Source organism: Delphinapterus leucas, chromosome 21 (assembly GCF_059928025.1).
Source record: "Delphinapterus leucas isolate spDelLeu-1000000601 "Yukka" chromosome 21, BTC_Dleu_Yukka2, whole genome shotgun sequence".
Classification (NCBI taxonomy): domain Eukaryota; kingdom Metazoa; phylum Chordata; class Mammalia; order Artiodactyla; family Monodontidae; genus Delphinapterus; species Delphinapterus leucas.
The window spans coordinates 17,245,516-17,265,989 of NC_143149.1; the positions used below are offsets into that span (position 1 = coordinate 17,245,516).

Sequence of the window (20,474 nt, forward strand, 5' to 3'; positions counted from 1 at the left end):
TTGTATATTTAGAGTAATTTTAAAACTCTTTACACTTAAGCCACTTTTGAGTTGCAGAATTCCAGAAGTGATTTTTGAAGTGGGCTTTAATGAAAAATCTATTAATATGTAATGAAAACCAACCGTATGCCAAAACAATTCTTTATCTCACTGAGTTGATTGAAGAGGGAGTTGATTCCGTCTTAAACTTGGCTTGTTCTTTTTCTATCCTTGTCTGTCTCTTCTAAATTTAGACTTTGGCTGGCTGTCTCTATAAGTGAAAGGTTAGGTTCTTTCACCTGTACAGACGCACCATATTACCAAGCGTGTCTGTTCTTTTTGCTCCGGATGCGCAGGCTCAGCGGCCATGGCTCATGGGCGCAGCCGGTCCGCAGCATGTGGGATCTTCCCTGACCGGGGCACGAACCTGGGTCCCCTGCATCGGCAGGCGGACTCTCAACCACTGCGCCACCAGGGAAGCCCAAGCATGTCTATTCTGAAAGCCTGTTGAGTCTTCTTCCTTGTCCTGGTCTTTTCCCTCACTTGTCCTTGTCCAGTTTTGATATGTTCAGTATTTCCTGATTTAATGTAATCTGTCGGTGGTTCTCAAACTTCACTGTGTAATAAAATAGGCCAGATTAAAACTGCAGATTCCCGGTTCTGACTCGGGTGGCTTGGGATGGAGGAGTCCACTTGTAATGATCATCCAGGTGACTGATGCAGGTGCTCCCTGGGCCACACTTTGACAGCACACTAGCTGTCCAGAATGTTGTTCACTTAATGTAAAAAATATATGTATGTAAGACTTATGTGAGCAGAGTAAGAGAATAATACCAAATAGCTCTAACTGAACTGAATCCATTCTTGTACATAGGCTTCCAAATCATATGCATACCAGTAACTTTGGGGTTTTTTTGTTGTTTTGTTTTGTTTTAATTCTAGGTGGCTTTTTAAAATTAATTAATTAGGTTGCATCAGGTCTTAGTTGTGGCTCTAGGGCTCCTTAGTTGTGGCATGCAAACTCTTGCGGCATGCATGTGGGATCTAGTTCCTGGATGGATCAAACCAGGGCCCCCTACGTTGGGAGTGCGGAGTCTTATCCACTGCACCACCAGGGAAGTCTCTGCCTACCGGTAACTTTGACCTGCCCTATTCAACCTTGCCCCCTAAACATGAATCATCAGGGAGGAGACACAGAATAGTATCAGACTCACCTGTTCATTAATATTAAATTTATTCTCTTGATTGAAATGTGATTTCCTTAAAATGTTAACTTACTTTCCTCAGGCCTGAAGCTTAGAACATTTATGCCGGTTATTCAGCCAGGCTCTTGACTCAGATCCACTTTCCAGCCTAAGTGTTTTGATTGGTCCATGGAACGTTTGCTGTTGTGACTATGAGAGCATCTGTTTTGCAGCATGTTGTTGGCCAGTGACTAAGCTGAAAAACAGCAAAGCCTTTGCAGACTTTTATTGGCGGGGAGAACCCGGGGCTCTGTGGAGGTCCAGCTGGCACCTCTGTACTAAGATCTGTGACTGGGCCAGACCGTCATCCCGCATGTGAATAAGATTTCATCAGGACTAATCAGTGTAGGGAGAAAAAAGATCGTTTTTTTACCTGCCTTACTTTGCAGTCTCTCTAGCTTGCACAAGATAATTAAGCCCTGTTATTCTGAGGTGTCCATCGTATGAATGCGTGAACTTCTCTCTTAATGCATCTCAAGTTGAGAAAACAGCCACTTGGATCAGGTTGTTCTGTGTTCTGTGCTATAGAACCTGCATTGAGAAGGGCTGAGCGGATTGAGTTCTAGACCCGGTTCTGCCACGTCTGTTCCCCCTACAGTCTAGTAAAGTGAGATTTAAGATAATACCTATGTTATTAACTCAAGACATGACTATGTTCTATTACATGGAATAATAAATATGAGAGCACTTTGTAAAGTATGAACTGAGCTTTAAAGGGAAGGTGCTATTATTTATGGGAGAATGGATTTGACGTTGCGGGAGGTTTGTGAAAGTAAATTCCCAGTAAGATGTGATTAGTGGAAGGCTTTTGAAATCAGTTCTTGTCAATTCATATAATGCCCAAGAGCAATCTGAAAGCTATTTGTAGCTAATTTCGAAATTCAGAAAGAGACCTTTGTCTCTCTCACATGTCTGCCAAATTTCTTGGTCTTGTGAAAAAGCAGTACCTTTGGGGAGCAAAACCTGGGGCTTTTATGAGTAGATGATCATTCCACAGACAGCCTGTGAAGACTCACTCTACAAAATAGAGCACTCTTTCACTTTATCCTCACCAAACTGTAAGGTTAGCAGAGCAGGTGATATTTAGTCCTACCTGGCGTATCAGGAAACTGATCTGCAGAGTTGGAAATGCTTGTTGTTGATAGTCTAGGTCCCTGCCCTTCTGTTGTTCTTTGGGCACCAGCCTCTCCACAAAGTAGCATTTTACTTTTTAAAAAGGGCTTCTTGGCTGCTTTGTTCAGGTATATTATCTCCAATTTGAAGCAGATTAGACCCCAGTTTAAGAGAGTAACCAACACGGTCACTTGCCCTGGAAGTGTGTCACGAGCAGATTTCCCTTCAGAGAATAATACTCTGAAACAATCGTGCTACTATGATAGAAGGTTATGTCGCCATTTATGGTTCTGGGGCTGGGGTACAGGAGAAGTAACGTAAGGTAGATATTTGTTTCCCCTTCCTTTTATACACAGGTGGCAGAGCATTACACGTGCTGTTCTGCACCTTGCTTTCTGCTTAGCATTTCTTAAAGATCAGTACACAGAGAACTTCCTCAATATGTTTTTAAACAGCTGTAAAATTACTTTTTGGAAACGATTCCATTATATAGGTATACCATAATTAATTTAACCAGTTTCTTCACGGTGGACATTCGGTTGTTTGTAATGTTTTGCTCTTACAAAAAATGCTCTAGTGAATAGCTTCGTATGTCCCTCATTTTGTATGTGTGGGAGTATGTCCCACACATATATTCTTAATAGTGGAATTCCTGGGTCAGAGGAGTATGCAGAGAAAATGTCAGACAAACCCAAATTGAGGGACATTCTGTAAAATGCCTGGCTTCAACATTGTCAAGATGATGAAAAGCAAGGAAAGACACATTCACAGATTAGAGAAGATGAGGGAAATGTGATGAGTAAATGCAGGTCGCTATCTTGGGTTGGAAAGCAAGGACAAAGCTTGGAGTTTAGTTAATAGTAATGTGCCAGTAAAATTATTTCTTAGTTTCGACAAATGTCCTGTCATAATATATGATATCAGCATTAGGGGAAACTGGGAGAGAGGTACCCGGGAACTATTCTATCCTTACGAGTTTTATGAAAATCTAAAATTATTCTAAAAAAGTTTATTCTTAAAAAAGCGGGGGGGACATTAGTAGAAAAACTGGTGAAATTGGAATAAAGTCTGTAGTAGAGCTAATAGTATTGCTTCAATGTTAAAACCTTCGTATTGACAAATGTCCTGGCTTTACATAAGATGGTAACATCTGGGGAACCTAGGTGAAGGGTATACGGGAGCTCTTGGTACTGTCTCCTTGTACCTTTTCTATCAATCTAATAAAATTATTCCACAATTATAAGTTGTTTTTTTTTTAAAAAGCATGTCTGCCCTGAGAAGTGTGGAGGGGTGCCCAGAAATAAAAGCAGGTGAGGTGGCCGGAGAGAGAGACTGAGAGAGACCCAGAGGAGGCAGGAGAGGCTGGACCAGACACCCACCTCATTGCCCTCCTGGATGGTGCGGAGAAGGGAACCGTGCTCAAGGAAGGGCTGGCACTCACAGCAGGCCTGCTGGAAGCGTCTAGGGAGAGTGTGGGTGTACAGCTGGGGAATGAAGTCATCTTGCTTTCCTGTTTGTCTCTTCTTTCGGTCACGAACTCTTGTATGGCATCGTGAAACTTTGCATGAGCTCCTGAGGGACCTTACCTCCCTAGTTTTCTTTTTCTTTTTTCTCTTCCATATTTTATGTCTAATTTAGATAAAATTACCTAAAAGTTGGAGAAATTCTATTGCATATAATGCCAAGAACAGTAGTATTGGAAAGTGAAGCTTTGGGGTGGATGTGTACCCTGTCCTCGTGTGTGTGTGTGTGTGTGTGTGTTTACCTTCTCTGAATACTAGACGAGCAATGCATCTTTGTAACTGTCACACTGTGTCATGGACACCCCTCCCCGCCAAGCATGTCTTTGAGGACTCTTCAGACACATTTGAATCAGTGGACTTTGGCAAAGCTAGCAATAATAACAGTAACATTTGTTGCATACTTAACTCTGGTCAGGCACCGGCCAAGCGCTTCACATATATTTAATCCTGCAGTGGAAGGCACTAATATTAGCGCCACTTTAAAAGTAAGGAAGTTCAGGCTTAGAAAGCTTAAGTCATTTGCTCAAATCACATAGCAGGTAAGTGGTGTGGCTGAGACTTGAACCTAAGTGTTTAGCTCTATTCTGTTAAGACATTTATTTATGTTCCTGAGAATTAAAGTATTTCTAGTTGTCTCATGACGAAAACTGCTACTCAGATATAAAAATTAAGAAAGCCGTGTATCATTTCAAAAGAATACTAACAATTTAGGGCCATGGTTGTATAATGTTTTTCATTGTAAACAGTACATTTATCAGTCACCAAAGGGAAATTGGTCTCCATGAGATGGAAATAATAAAAATCTGACCCTTCCTCTTAGGAAAGTCCACCAGAACCAATGAGGTAATGGCTGTACTTCACTCCTGGGGAAAACTCCTAAAGGACCCAGGACGAAGCCAGTTCTCTTCTCAAGGTTATATTTGATTCAGGCATTGGACCTTCTGTAGATGTCATCCAAATAATCGAAAATGAAAAATTTCAAGCATTTCACCACTTGTGAAATATTTTTTCCTTGCTTAGTTATCCATGTTTTGAACTGTCAGGGGAGTGTCTCTCTGTTTTTCCTGTTCTGTCCTTGGCCTCGAATTCTTCTAAGGCCTGGTTCGTCTCAGGTTGAAATGTCAACTTCCAGCTTGTAATGTGGCCTTATGTTTTAGGGCTGATCTTTTTGTGTGTGTGTGTGGTACGCGGGCCTCTCACTGTTGTGGCCTCTCCCGCTGCAGAGCACAGGCTCCGGACGCGCAGGCTCAGCGGCCATGGCTTACGGGCCCAGCCGCCCCGCGGCATGCGGGATCTTCCCGGACCGGGGCACAAACCCGTGTCCCCTGCATCGGCAGGCGGACTCTCAACCACTGCGCCACCAGGGAAGCCCAGGGCTGATCTTGTAAATGAGTTGGTTTCTTTCTTTCGCTTCTTAATTCTGAAAACTCTGTTTCTCATTTTAATTAATAGATTGCTGGAGAGGGCTTCTGCATTTTCCCAATATGGGCACAAAAATGATAATCCATCAATTTTTCTGCAGGCAGTGGTCTCTTTGGTGGGCTTTATCACAGACATGCTTTTAAAACTTGTCTAATAGAATGATTAAAACAGGACAAAAGGACTACTTTGTAGTCTGTGGATTTTGCGTCCGTGCACTAACTTCATGAAAACAGTATCGCCTAACACTGTGCGAAAACTCCTTGCTTAGTCCGAACTCTGAGATTCACGTTTGATTTTGGCTGTCTTGGGTGTTTGACTAATTGACCGAGAGTGAGCGGAATTCTGGAGAAAGGAAGGAAGAGACAAAACTGAGAACAGGAGTAAGAGCCCAGCTGCATAGAAATCTCTCCTAAACTGAAATAAGTACAAGGAAAAGTCCAGGACTGAAGCCCCAGGCTGGCGTCCCCGACTCTCCCGACGAGTGTGTCCAGCCATCAGGGGTCCTGAGAACCCTTGATACAGCGTTGACATGTGTGTCCTTTAGAAAAGTATTTCACGAGTCTTTATGCCAGATAAGTGCTTCCCCAGGAGCCCAGGCCCGTTAACTCAAAGTAGAGCCATTTGTGTGAGGGATCACTTCAGCCCAGCTGTCCCTGCACAGCTGCAGGCTGATGTCACCACCTGGGGCCGGGCCTGCCTTGGGACTGTTGTCCTAACAGCAGTAACCACCGCTTCCCCATCCGACCCATTTTTTTTTCCCTGTACCCTTCCTTCCCTCCTGTCCTCCCTTTACCTCTCTGCACAGTGGCCAACAAAATCAAACACTAGTTAAGCTTCTTTAAAAAAAAAAAAAAAAAAGAGGAAACACCCTGTCCGGCCGCCAGTGTGAGAGGACTTCCATCAATCCTTTTTGATTTTAAAGTTATACAGTTACACATTCAGACTGACAGTCTTTGATTACAAGCAGATGTGTTGAAATCCGGCAGGCGTAGCATACTGCTAACTTCTACACGGAAGCTCTTCTAGTTTTTGGTTCACTTAGACATTTTATCTCAGATATGAGCCTTCAGATGAGCTAGAATTTTTTGTTTGTTTTGTTTTTTACTTTGCTGTTATCTGAAATCCTGAGGCAATTAAGTCAGAAGGCTGTGTGAAATCAAGATTTCTCTGAATAGAAAAGCTATTTTGATGCCTTTATTGACTGCTCGCAAATAGTTCTCTACTGCCTTCTTTCATATAGAGCTGTAACATGGAATTCACACACGGAGGCTTGTGGCCCTATCATTTTATTTGTACTATTTTGGAAAGGCAGTGGAAGCGAATACGTTTACCTGTTTGGCTAACATTTGCCTTCATGAATCACTTTTTCCTCCTTTGATAAATAAGTAGTGATATGAGGAGCATATTCTGTAGCAATCAGCATGGCCATCATCTTTTAATAAATTCTTTTAAGGAAAAAAATCGCTTCCCAAACAGAGTCCCAAAGGCCTGAGTTGTTGGTGATGTTGATGATCTCTGTAATCTGGCCTACACCTGCCTTGTTGAGTCTTCTCTCCAACTTTTCTGCCTTGGGAATGTTCTAGCTCCCAAGGTGCACTGTGCAGGCTCCCCATTGCTCATCGTGGAATACAGTTTTTACCCTCGATATCAGGGTAGTAGTTCTTGCTTTGTTTTTGCCTTTACTGTTCAGTAAACATTTGTGGGTTTATTTGAATTTTAAGGGTGCTCTTTAGCAGACACTATGCTTGTCATTATTTCAATGTGACTTATTTTATTTCTGAAGGAATACTGATATGGGACAAGTATGGGCTGGTATTTCTACTGCCATGTGGCATATTCCCAAGAAAACAAGTCTACATCATTGCCCGAAATCCATCCCGGGAGCCAGCCAATTTCCCACTACTTAGGTCAGAATAATCATTGATCTAAACTATCCTCTTCTCCTCCCTAAAACAACCTTTTTCCTTCCACTACTCCACAAATACATATTCCTTACCAAAAGAGACATAAGGATTACTTTATAATAAACAGACTTACCAGTACCCATTTTGCATGAATCCATGGGCACTCTGGGGTGTTGAGAACATGCATCCTCCTTACAGAGTAGCACTCCTTTCCCCCATATCTAACATAAGTACAGGAAGGCTGCCAAAGTCCAAAGTCAGGCTTCCCAAGAAATGATAGAGCTCTTTCAGGATTTAAAAAAAAATTTTATTGGCATATAGTTGATTTACAATGTTGTGTTAGTTTCCGGTGTACAGCAAAGTGAATCAGTTATACATATACATATATCCACTCTTCTTTAGATTCTTTTCCCATGTAGGCCATTCCAGAGTATTGAGTAGAGTTTCCTGTGCTATACAGCAGGTTCTTATTAGTTACCTATTTTATATATAGTAGTGTGTATATGTCAGTCCTAATCTCCCAATTTATCCCTCCCCCACCATCCCCTGATAACCATAGATTTGTTTTCTACATCTGTGACTCTACTTCTATTTTGTAAGTTCATTTGTACCCATTTGTTTTTAGATTCCACATATAAGCGATATCATGTGATATTTATCTTTCTGTGTCTGACTTACTTCACTCAGTATGACAGTCTCTAGGTCCATCCATGTTGCTGCAGACGGCATTATGTCATCCTTTTTATTGCTGAGTAATATTCCATTGTATATATGTACCACATCTTCTTTATCCATTCATCTGTCGATGGACACTTAGGTTGCTTCCATGTCTTGGCTATTGTAAATAGTGCTGCAATGAACATTGGGGTGCATGTATCTTTTTGAATGGTGGTTTTCTCCAGGTATATGCCCAGGAGTGGGATTACTGGGTCATATGGTAGTTCTATATTTAGTTGTGTTTTTTTAATTTATTTATTTTATTTTTGGCTGCCTTGGGTCTTCGTTGCTGCGCACGGGCTTTCTTCAGTTGCTGTGAGTGGGGGCTACTCTTTGTCGTGCTGCGCGTGCTTCTCATTGCAGTGGCTTCTCTTGTTGCAGAGCCTGGGCTCTAGGCACATGGGCTTCAGTAGTTGCAGCACACAGGCTCAGTTGTTGTGGCTCACGGGCTTAGTTGCTCCAAGGCATGTGGGATCTTCCCAGACCAGGGCTCAAACCTGTGTCCCCTGCATTGGCAGGCAGATTCTTAACCACTGCACCACTAGGGAAGTCCCCTTCCGCCCATTTTTTGATTGGGTTATTTGGGTACTTTTGATATTGAGCTGCATGAGCTGTTTGTATATTTTAGAGATTAATCCCTTGTCGGTTGCTTCATTTGCATATATATTCTCCCATTTCTTTCAGGATTTATTATAGTCTGTGTGGGTATGTGTTTATGTGCAAGTTCTGCAAGGTATTGTTAGTACTTCTGTTTTTGGTAGTGGTAGTGAAGAGTTAGGATGCTCTGATTTTATGTTTATCAAATTACTTTGCCTTTTAAAAATGTTAACCTTTCAATATATTTACATTGTATTGTAGCTTCTCAACGTATTTTTCCTAAAGTTTTTATGTTCTGGTGATTTGTGTTCAATATAGTCTAGTATTTTGTTTCTATTACTGTATTTTTGATGTAACGAGTTTAAATTGGCTCCAACTGCATACAAGCTTAAAGTCTATTTATTGCTTCTCTCTGGTCTTACCTGCTCCTTCTACATCTCGGCTGCCTCCTCTAGTGGTTGGCCTGCCTTAGAGACGCCTCGGCCAATCAGAGCCTCCTCTCATTACAGCCCCTGCACTGATTGGTCACCATGTGAAAGGGTGCTCTTCACTTGGGAACCTGGCTCTGCTCAAGGACTTCTCTTACTGCTTGATAGACAGTTGGCTTTTTGCTGCCAGAGACCATTTCCTCTCATTCCCTTTTATCATTCATTTTTATACTATTATGTTTGAAAATCTGGTCCTGAGAGAATCGAGTACTCTGAGAGCCCTGTGTTTATGCTTCCAGAGTCATCACATCTGTGTGTAAATGTTATGAATTTAGGACATTTAGCAGGTTAAGTGTCATTTTCCCTTTTCTTTTTCCATCTCTTTTCAGTCACTGCTTCAACCACCTGTGAGAAGTTAGAAAAAGCCAGGAATGAGTTGCAAATAGCTTATGAAGGATTTGTCCAGAAGCTAAACCAGCAGCACCAGACTGATCTAACAGAGCTGGAGAATCGGCTTAAAGAATTTTACACCGGGGAGTGTGAAAAGCTTCAGAATATCTACATCGAAGAAGCAGAGAAGTACAAAACACAGTTACAGGAGCAGGTCGGTGCTTTTAGAACCTGCGCATGTGCTTGGCCATGGCTATTAATTTGAATTCTAACTGTTGTCTGATGATGGCCTTGCTTTGATGGCCTTCTCTTTGTTGGACATCCCTTGATGAACTTCTTTAAATTTTAAATAAATGAAAAGTTTTTTAAATTAAATTTTTTTATGATCAAAGCAATGTACATATGTTGAGCGAAAGATCAGAAGAAAAAAAGATAAAATTTAAAACAACCCTTTAAAAAATTTTTTTTAATTGAAGTATAGCTGTACAAGATTATGTTACAGGTGTACAATATAGTGATTCACAATTTTTAAAGATTATAACTCTATTTATAGTTATTATAAACTATTGGCTGTGCTCCCCATGTTGTACAATATCCTTCTAGCTTGTTTTATACCTAATAGTTTGTACCTCTTACTCCTCTACCCCTATCTTGCCCCTCCCCCTTCCCTCTCCACATTGGTAACCACTAGTTTGTTCTCTATATCTGTGAGTTTGCTTCTTTTTTGTTATGTTCACTAGTTTGTTGTATTTTTTAAATTCCACGTATAAGTGATATCATACAGTATTTGTCTTTCTCTGTCTTATTTCACTTAGCATAATGGCTCTCCATTTTGCTGCAAATGGAAAATGTCATTCTTTTTATGGCTGAGTAGTGGTCCATATATATATATACACACACGCACACATACCTATATACGTGTGTGTGTGTGTGTGTGTGTGTGTATATATATATATAGTGTATCACATTTTGTTTATCCATTCATCTGTTGATGGACATTTAGGTGGTTCCCATATGTTGACAATTATAAATAATGCTATGAACATTGGGGTGCATGTATCTTTTCAAATTAGCGTTTTTGTTTCTTTTTGGATATATTTAAAAAAATAAAATAAAATATCCCTTTATCCTACTACCTAGAAATAATCCCTTTGCAAACATTCTGGTGCTGCTGAAACATTGGCTTGTGTTTCTTCTTCTTTTTTAAAATGGCTCTTGTTTAATAACTCGTATTTTTCCCTTAATGGTATACCCTAAACCTCTCTTTAATTTCCTTGTTCCCATTTCAAATCAGTTTTTCATTTAGCTGATAGTTACACAGTGCCAACTATATGCCAGGCATGTGCTAGGGACCGAGAATATAGAGGCCAACATGACAGATGTAGAGCTTATATGGTCCTGTCACCACGGAAGGTATCCTCGTTCCGTATGGTGGACTCAGCCCTTTCCACCCGTGAACCCTGGAGAGCTGCGTGTTGTGTTCCTGAGGCACGGTGGACTGGAGCATAGCGACTGGCAAACCCCAGTTGGGTTGTTCTTTCCATGTGTCTGGTAGGCCTTAGACTTGAATGCGAGCTCATGTGTCAGATTTCCTAACACTGCTGCTTATTATTCACCTTAGGACTTTTTATTGATAAACTATTGTTTTGTTTTGGTTTTTTTCTTATAGTTTGACAACTTAAGTGCTGCCCATGAAACCTCAAAGTTGGAAATTGAAGCAAGCCACTCAGAGAAAATAGACTTGCTAAAGAAGGCCTATGAAACCTCCCTTTCAGGCAAGAATGCTTTTTTCTATTGAAATAGAATAAAAGCTAGTGGAACAGTGTGATATGTTTTAAAACGGAAATGATTCATAACTTGCCCCTCTAGAGAATACCCTGTGGTGTTCCGTTTGGAGTGTTTTTTGGTTTCTTTTTGCACTGTTCATTGTGAGGAGATCCCCTTTCCCCTAAGGATGCAAATAATAGTTTGTTATAAATGCCAGCCTTTTAGGAAATATAGTTTTGGGTGTTTTTTTTTAATTTATTTTTTGGCTTTGTTGGGTCTTCATTGCTGCTGGGCCTTCTCTAGTTGCGGCGAGCAGGGGCTACTCTTTGTTGCAGTGTGTGGGCTTTTCACTGCGGTGGCCTCTCTTGTTGCGGAGCATGGGCTCTAGGTGCATGGGCTCAGTAGTTGTGGCACGCGGGCTTAGTAGTTGTGGCATGCGGGCCCAGTAGTTGTGGCTCACGGGCTCTAGAGCACAGGCTCAGTAGTTGTGGCGCACGGGCTCAGTTGCTCCGTAGCATGTGGGATCTTCCCGGACCAGGGCTTGAACCTGTGTCCCCTGCATTGGCAGGCAGATTCTTAACCATTGTGCCATCAGGGAAGTCCCCCTTTTAGGAAATAGAATGAACTTTTAAGGAACTTTAAGGCCCTTTTGGTAATAGTTGTGCTTGACCACTTCAGATCCTGGGAAGTTGAAAGTGTCAGTTTATATCCTGACCATGGTGAAGGATCCATGCCAGGCACTTCACAGCAGCATTGCTGTGAAATGTAGATGGCATTTGTTGAATAAAAAGATGTGTTTTATTATTTCATCATGATTGGAAGTGTTGAAATAAAAGGAAAAGAATAAGAAGCCATTTTTTACAGAAGATAAGTGCCCATGTAGCTGAAGTTATTACACCGAACCCATTGCATCTACAGAGAAACATATGGACACGTGGTGAGAACTGACCCTGTGAACTTTGTCAGGGGCCTTCTCATCAGAAAAACAGACTTGTTGTGTGAGGTCAGAGATGAGAACATGTAAAAGTGACTGGCCCAGGGTAGATGTTGGGTAAACATTGTTTTTCTTCCTTCCTGCTGGAGATGGGTTTAATTTGAGACTTGTTTGGTTCGTGAAGGGCAACTGGAACAGAGCACAGGGCCTCCTGACCAGGAGTCTGAAGGCCAGTGTTTGATCGCCCCCATCCCCACTGCCCCCAGGCGTGCTCTTTGTTCTCTGAGGTCTTTTGGCCTCTCTGGGCCTCTGTGTTCTCATTCATAAAAGGGGAATTATCTGCCCTACTCACCTCATGGGCTAATTTGAGAACAAGTCGTTTAATTTCTACAACAGTGCCGTACAAATATGAAGTAATGTAGGCGCAGCGCCTCATAATCAACTGTTGCCTCCATGTGCTATAATGACTGTAGAATACAGTGATCTCGTAGGATGTTATTGACTCAAAAAAATATCGCTCCCAGAGATCAAGAAAAGCCATGAAATGGAAAAGAAATCACTTGAGGATTTGCTTTACGAGAAGCAGGAGTCACTAGAGGTAGGTAAATCTCAGTCACCACCACCGCTCCTGCCCACCTTCCCATCATCATTCTTGACGCTTGTATGGTTTGGGTACATTTCTGTGCACATTTGCAGTGTTTCTGGTGCCCGCTTGTTTACTTACGTTCCACATTTCACTGTTTGTGTTTTAGAAACAAATCAATTGTTTGAAGAGTGAAAATGACACTTTAAATGAAAAGTTGAAATCAGAAGAACAAAAAAGAATATCAAGAGAGAAAGCAAATTTAGTAAGTTGCGTATGCTCCCCCATCACTAATGAATTTTTCTTCTGCTTAGCTGTCTTTTAGAGTCAGTTAAGTGTTCAGCAGCTAGAGAAACAGTATGGGTTTGGAATCTTTTTCATATCTTGCCGTATGATTTTTAAACTGTATAAAGTGGCTGCTTTGGTTACTGGTGTCTTTTTAATTCTAAAAACTGACATAACAGCTGAAATCCAATATATTGCAAGTGATCTAAGCTAATACCTATAGGAAGACAGGAAAACTATCAATTAGGTTCAGGGTTTTATGTAAAGACTTCATTTTTTAATTAACTTGCTATATTGTGATATAATTTACATACCACGATATTCACCCTTCTAAAATGTACAGTTCAGCAGTTCACAAGTTATACCTTGGTCACCAGGATCTAATTACAGAACACTTTTATCACCCGCCCCCAAAAGACACCCTGCACCCTTTAGCAGTCATTCCCCATTTCCCCCCCAAACTCCCTAGCCCTACGGGATCACCAGTCTCCTTTCTGTTTCTATCCATGTACCTGTTCTAGAGATTTCATTGACATGAAATTGTGCTATATGAAGCTTTTTGTGTCAGCTTCTTTCCCTCAGCTTAAGTTCTCAAGGTTCGTGCATATTGTAGCAGGTACAGACATTTCATTCCTTTTTATGGCTGAACAATATTTCATTGTATGGATAATCCTCACTTTTTTATTTATTTATGGATGGCTGTGTTGGGTCTTAGTTGCTGTGTGCGGGCTTTCTCTAGTTGCAGCGAGCGGGGGCTACTCTTCCTTGCCTTGCGCAGCCTTCTCATTGCGGTAGCGTCTCTTGTTGTGGAGCATGGGCTCTAGGCGCACAGGCTTCAGTAGTTGTGGCATGTGGGCTCAGTAGTTGTGGGCTAAGCGCACGGGCTTAGTTGCTCCGTGGCATGTGGGATCTTCCTGGACCAGGGATCGAACCCGTGTCCCCTGTGTTGGAAGGTGGATTCTTATCCACTGCACCATCAGGGAAGTCCAGTCCTCAGTTTTGAAAACTACAAATTTCTCTGGTAAACTTAACTTTCTCTTGCAGCTTGTATCCTTACTCCTCTGTATCCCCCCAACTTTTTTGTGGGGCGTGGGTGCTACTTCTGTCTTTTCATTCCATGTATTTGTGTCCGGGGCTGCAGAAGCAGAGCTTTTGTGCCACTTAAGACCTGTCGCAACTCTCGAAGTACCTGGCTCCCTCAGTGAGCTCTTCTGCTATGTCATTGAGAGACCCTCTAGACATTTGAATGCAAGTGAATGAGGTCCTATTCAGTGAAATTTCAAAGCTATTTATTCTGGAAGATTCTTAGAAAAATTCGATTGCAAAAGAAATGTGTAGACTTCACACGCAGGGTGTAAATCTTATGAGTGGTTCAGGGAATGCTTTTAAAGAGCTTCCTGATCCTGCAGCAGCTCCTGAGAAAGTTCAGAAGGGAAACAGGTTGAGGAAAGCAGGACTATCTCATGCCTTACCCCACCTAAGCCTGCCCAGGTTGTGGGAAAAGAGCATGTATGAGGGTGGTGGCAGAGAAGTAGGGAAAGGTGCAGTGGGAACGAGGCTGCCTACACTCTGACTTTAAAAATCAGCAAGATGGGATTTGCTCTCTTTATGGTTTAAAAAAAATCATATGTAAAAGGATAACAGTATATGAAATGTAGGAAGTTTCTGGAAGAGCCCTGGAGTTGAGGATCGGGGGTTGGTCCCCACCCCAGCACTTTTGGGGCCTGAGCAGGTAGGTCGCTTGAGCTGTGCAATTCTGTCTCCTTCTGCGAAGTGAAGGGTTTAAGTGATTTTCCAAGGGCACCTTCCCTGATTCTCCCTAAGGGTTGCTCCAGAGCGTTAACCACTGTCCAGGAGGATAGGTTTGATGATCGACACCACTGACTCTTGTCTAAGAAATTCCCTCGCTGAACACCAGATCAATAGATTTTGTGCCTTTAACGTGTGTCGTGCATTTTGGAAGGTTCACTTGAATTTCAATAATTAAAGCAAGGAGTTGAGGAATCCACCCTGGTCTCGTGCTCTCAGAGGATGATCTCCCCTTACATAGTGTTTATCTTGCATAGAATTTTCACAGTTGCACGTGCTCTATGCCATGTAGGTGTTCGGGTGTCACATAAATGATGGGCTGTTAATCCTGCTCTAGAAGTACGGCCAGGCTAACCTAGTCCTGTCATAGCGAGCGTCCAAAAGACTCAGCACGTGATTGCCATTCCTCTTGTTTTCCAGAGAGCCCAATAAACACACTGCCTGTTCATTCCTCATGAGTTACTGACTTTGGATAGAGAGAACTATTGTTCCCTTTCTCCCCCCAAACACCTGGCCAGGACTTGGAATTGCGTACTCTCTAGCCACTAGAGTTCTGTTTTGTGTTGTAAGCTGTGGTTTTTAGCTTACTTCCAGTAAAATATTTGGTGCTACCAATGTTTTTTCCATGTTAAGTTACTGATACGTGAGTGAAGTGTTTGTTTTCAAATGTGAAATGTTTTATTTCATTCTTAAGACCAAAGACTTTGAAGTTAAAGATGTCTTAACCCTTCTTTTCATCTTTCTTTGAAACTGCCGTAAGAAGGTTGATGTCTCTTGCTACTTAATTTCTAAATCTAATCAAATGTCTTTATATTAAGAGTTTGAACCATGTGATTGTGTTAAATGATCAGTCACAGCCATATCCTGCTGTGTGTTTTCCAGAAAAACCCTCAGATCATGTATCTGGAGCAAGAGTTAGAAAGCCTGAAGGCTGTTTTAGACATCAAGAATGAGAAGCTGCACCAACAGGACATCAAGTTAATGAAAATGGAGAAACTGGTACATTTCATTCAGAACCTTAAACGGGGTAATACCTGAGGCACAGGAACTGGCCTCTGAACTAGACCTGTGGAATTGTCTTAATTGCTATTTAAAGATAGGAAACATAGGACAGGTAGAAGAGGTTAAATTTTCTTTTCCATGTCAGCTTAAGGCTTATTCATTGCTACCTTCTAGAACATTTTTTTCAAGGAACGTAAAAAAGGTAGCATTCAGTGTTTGGAAAAATGACAGCTCGCGAGTGTCTCCCGTTTCAGTGGTCTGGGAATATCCACCTGCATAAGAAGACTTTTTAAATAACGTAAACGCTGTCCTTTAATACACTACCACCTCTGGGTGGGTTTCTTTTGCTCAAAACTGTTGAGTACATAAATTAATTCCATCAGAGCAATTGAATCTTGCTATCTAAATTCTTCATCTTGCTTCATGTGAATTAGACTGTGATAAAAGAATTGCCCTTTTATAAAATTAATCTGGTTGTACAAGTAGCCAGCACTATGCAAAATATGAATAAAGTTTAGTTTACGGCCTCTAGGGCAGAACGGACGTTAGCATATGACGAGTCCATCCAGGACTGCGTGTGTGAGCCCAGTGCCGTGTGAGCCTTGGTCCAGCCCTGGAACGCGACTGCTAAGAGCCAGGAGTCTAGCCAAGCCTGCAGGGCTTGCCGCGGCAGCAAAGGTGTTCCCAGCCAGTGCTGCACTTTGTACACCACTTTTGACTGTGCCAGGCCCCTCGCACTGCTTTCTCCCCCTAATTATGGGCAACTCAGTGTTGAGTAAGTACCTCAATTCAAACCCAAACCAGCCCTGGACAGTAGGGAGCATGGAAGTCACTCAGCATTAGTTTGTTTGGTTTTTGGTGTTTGGTTTTCTTCTAGAGACTATTACCTATCAAGGGAAGTAAGAGCTAAGCCCCCATGTGGATAGACGGGCACTTTGAATGACCAGGAAGTTTTGTTTCTGTAAAGGAAGGAAAGAACTCATGGTCTATTAATGGGCCCAACCTAGAATATACACCAGTTCCTGCCAAAGCTCATGCTGTTGTATCAGGTCTCATGACTGCCAATGTGGCCATCAACAACGACTCAGATAATCCTGTTAATAATTGGTTGCCCTATATGCCATGCACACATCAAAACTCTTCAAACCATCATGTGCAGTAAGAACAGGCTCTGCTGTAAAATTACTCATAGGTCTTGATCTTTGTTGATCCACAAGTATTTCTGTCCCTTGCCATGCCCAAGAGATTAGTCAGTATGGCATGGTGTATATGCAGAAGAAGGGGTTAATACAAGGACAGACAGGTAAACCCACTGTTACCTTGTTTATTTGTAAGCTCCAGGCCTTTATTGAAAATAAGCCACTTAGAAAGCAAGGAGGCTTTCTCAGTGTAAAAACTAGCTCTGCTGCTAATTAGCTCTAAGAGCGAAATTCCAGGGCTAGTTTCCTCTCCAGTAAAATGAGGAATTAAGGCTAATTCCTACCCACAGTCTTTAATTCCAGATTTTCCCACCTCATGTTTTTATCTTGAATTCCTTTATACTTCCTGGAAATTCCAATGCCCCCTTTTTCTTACACGCTAGTCACATTTGTTTTGGATATTTCACTTGGTTGGCTTGTCCTAAGCTTTTTCTGGATAATAAGATGTTAAGAACAGTAGGACTGCAAACTAAGAGCCAGAGTGACAGTCGCTTAGTCACGGGCAGCAGTGACAGGGACTTAGAGCTGTGATGTCGCCTCCGAGCACGTAATCAAATCTTACCTTTAGAAACTAAGCAGGGATGTAACTGGCAGTTCATCGTGTTAACTGATTCAGCGTCTTCTGGGCTTTTATCCTTCAATCTCTCAACTGGTCAGTTTGTTTTCCTTGAAAGTTTAGCCTGGGCAAGCCCTAGGCAAACAAACGTACCTTTAGTTCAACCAAGGAGGAATGCTTTCTGTAGTGTCACTTGTTTATTTTAAGGCTCTATAGAGCTTTGTGGATTGCCTTATGTGACCACTCGGAGGTAAATGCTGAAGAGTAACCGGGAGACCATGATTAAAGTCATATTAAACATTGCCACGAACTGAATTTTCATCAAATGTGGGATTTTTTTTTTCTTTCAGAATTTACCATAAGAAGCTGTGGTGCCTCTGATAAAGAAAACGGCCGCTAGGCAGCCAGTGTTTATCACCTTGAACCTGAAAGAGGCACAGCCCCCAAGGGTTGCCGAAGGCAGGGCACCAATTCTTGGGAATTCTGAAACAATGTGAACTTGAACAAATCACTAACGCCCTGGGTTTGTCCATTTTCAAGTGGCCTGGCATACCTTTAAAAAGTACTATCCACGTGCTGTTTTGCTGCAGTAGATTCTTTTTGCAGTGCGTCAGTGTAGAGACAGTCAACATACCATTAAACTTCCCCGAATGAAATCTCTCCAGTGTGTGCTGGTGTCAGGAAGGTACCTTAGGGAAATAAGGGGCTTTATGTAATTTTTAATGTATAAATATTGGTACTCTTGTTGACACCAAGGTGGACAACAACACAGCACTGGTGGACAAACTGAAGCGATTCCAGCAGGAGAATGAAGAATTAAAAGCTCGGATGGACAAGCACATGGCAATTTCAAGGTAAAAATAAAACTGTCCTATTCCCCACCCCCACCCCGAGCTCCTCCCTTCCTGAAACATCGAGAGTGTTACTTTCTCACCACACTCCACCCATGCCCCTCCTGGAAATGCAACAGAAGCGGGTAGTTAACGAGGTTCTGATTTCTATCCAGAAAAATACAATTGTAGCGTTTAGTGCCTTTACCACAGTGGCCTGGACCAAAGGCTGAGCCCTCAGCGGGCAAGCCTTCCCTTCCCTTTCAGAGAAAGACCACCACAAGACCAAACAGCCCCACACATACGAGGGTCTTAAGACATGCAGTATAGCTGTGGGAGCGTCACTCACCCTACTATGAAATTGCCCGAAAGTGCAGCTTTTTCTTTGGCTCTAGGTCACACTTCCCGGGTTTCTCTGCCAGCCCAGTACCCATGCACGGTAGCTCCTTTTATTCCAAAGAGATCATTTGGGGCTCTTAAATTTAAAATAGTAAGATTTTTTTCAACCTTTAAAAAAAAGAAAGAAGCAATTCAGAATCACAGGATTTCTGGCTTTTTTTTTTTTTTTTGTCTTCCAGGCAACTTTCCACGGAGCAGGCTGTCTTGCAGGAGTCGCTGGAGAAGGAGTCCAAAGTCAACAAGCGCCTCTCCATGGAGAACGAGGAGCTGCTGTGGAAGCTGCACAACGGGGACCTGTGCAGCCCCAAGAGGTCCCCCACGTCACCCGCCATCCCCTTCCAGTCTCCGCGGAACTCCGGCTCCTTCCCCAGCCCCAGCATCTCGCCCAGATGACCTTCCTGGGAGCTGGAGACAGACTGCGTTTCTGCAGTACTGACCCACCCACAATCGTGGGGGCGGGGCTGGAGCCACCTTCGCTGACACGCACAGCCTGTCCTAGAACTGGAAAGTCATGGGCCGAACCAGCCCCTTCCAGACAAGACCAGAACTCTGGAGGAAGACGTCCGACTCAGTCCAGGAGACTCCTCCCCAAACGATGCTGTCGGAATGGATCTACATGGACGCTGTTGCACAAAGCACTTACAGAACGAGAAGATCTTGTTCGTTGCCTTTTTCACCTACGCATAAAGGGGAAAACTCTCAGGGGCCTGTTAAGATAAAGATTTATATAACCTTTGTAACGTTCTTCACCACAGACACCTCCTTGTGATTTACATTTTGGTCTGGCTGGGGATGTGTGAATGAAGTGGATGTAACCGAGTGTCACGTGTCTGATGCTGCCTCCTTTGCTGAGTCTGTCTGGAGATGTGCTAATCAAATAGTCAGTGTATGCATCTCTGCAAAAGCCATAGAAGAAAGAGCAGTAGTTGCTAGAACTAGAATTCTTTACCACCAACCCCGCTCAGCCCTTTGCCATGGTGGGGGAGAGGGAGAGACAGACAGAGCTCTGACTTGCCCATGTCTGTTCATGCTTTGCATCCTTTCGGAGTAACTTCTTGGCAGCCTTTCAGTGTTCAGCCATGTCAGTTGAAACTAGCTAGATTTTTTAAACTTACCCATGTGGACATAAAATACTACAATCCATTTTCTTAGGCTATGAGCAAATGTAGAACCCTAATTTTGCTTTTTAAAAAATGTGTATAAAGAAAGGGCAGTACCCATGGATTGCTTTCTGCCTTATTTTTATCTTGATCTGAGCTATCCTCAGTGATTTCAACTGGCTGCTTCTCTCCCACTATCTCCATTCCCCCCTCTCCTTTCTCCCCCATCCAGAGCCACAAAAGCAAACCTTCTACCTCCTTCCTACTTTTTCTCTGGGACAAGGAATATGCTTTTCCAGAGCCAGCTCATCTTCAAGGTGCTGAACCACTTTCCAAATAAACCAAGGCCTGGATCCGACAGTATAAATTTGGGGAAATCCTAGAGAGATTAAAGAATGAAAAGGAGTCATTGGCTCGCAGAACTAAGAAAGATAGGACTCAGTGCTTATGGATGAACATGAGCACCTTGATAATAGAACAAAACAGTCTCTGGAGATAATGCTAAAGTTCCACGTACCTTTGAGGAGTCCTTCTGTCCTTGGGAAGGTAGCAGAATGACCAGCTGATGAGAGAAGAATGTGGCTTGTACAATTCTTCTCCAATTTGCATTTCAATTTCTTTTCAAAACTTCACTTATTACCTCCCCCACTTCTGAGACTTTGGGGGAGGTGGAAGGAAGAACTGTGGCTTTTT

General features: G+C 42.5%; 1 protein-coding gene across 4 annotated transcripts in view; it reads left to right on the forward strand.

The window, feature by feature from the left end:
• MTUS1 (microtubule associated scaffold protein 1) overlaps window positions 1-19,181 on the forward strand; it is a 105,304-nt gene extending 86,123 nt beyond the window's left edge. For all 4 annotated transcript variants that reach the window (XM_022571074.2, XM_022571072.2, XM_022571076.2 and 1 more), the window contains 7 exons: window positions 9,317-9,531; window positions 10,987-11,092; window positions 12,543-12,616; window positions 12,771-12,866; window positions 15,578-15,694; window positions 18,209-18,306; window positions 18,861-19,181. In XM_022571074.2, coding sequence (XP_022426782.2) covers window positions 9,317-9,531; window positions 10,987-11,092; window positions 12,543-12,616; window positions 12,771-12,866; window positions 15,578-15,694; window positions 18,209-18,306; window positions 18,861-19,074 — 920 coding nt within the window. In that variant the 3' untranslated portion in view covers window positions 19,075-19,181. The remainder of the gene's footprint in view (window positions 1-9,316; window positions 9,532-10,986; window positions 11,093-12,542; window positions 12,617-12,770; window positions 12,867-15,577; window positions 15,695-18,208; window positions 18,307-18,860) is intronic.
• Window positions 19,182-20,474: the final 1,293 nt, after the last annotated feature.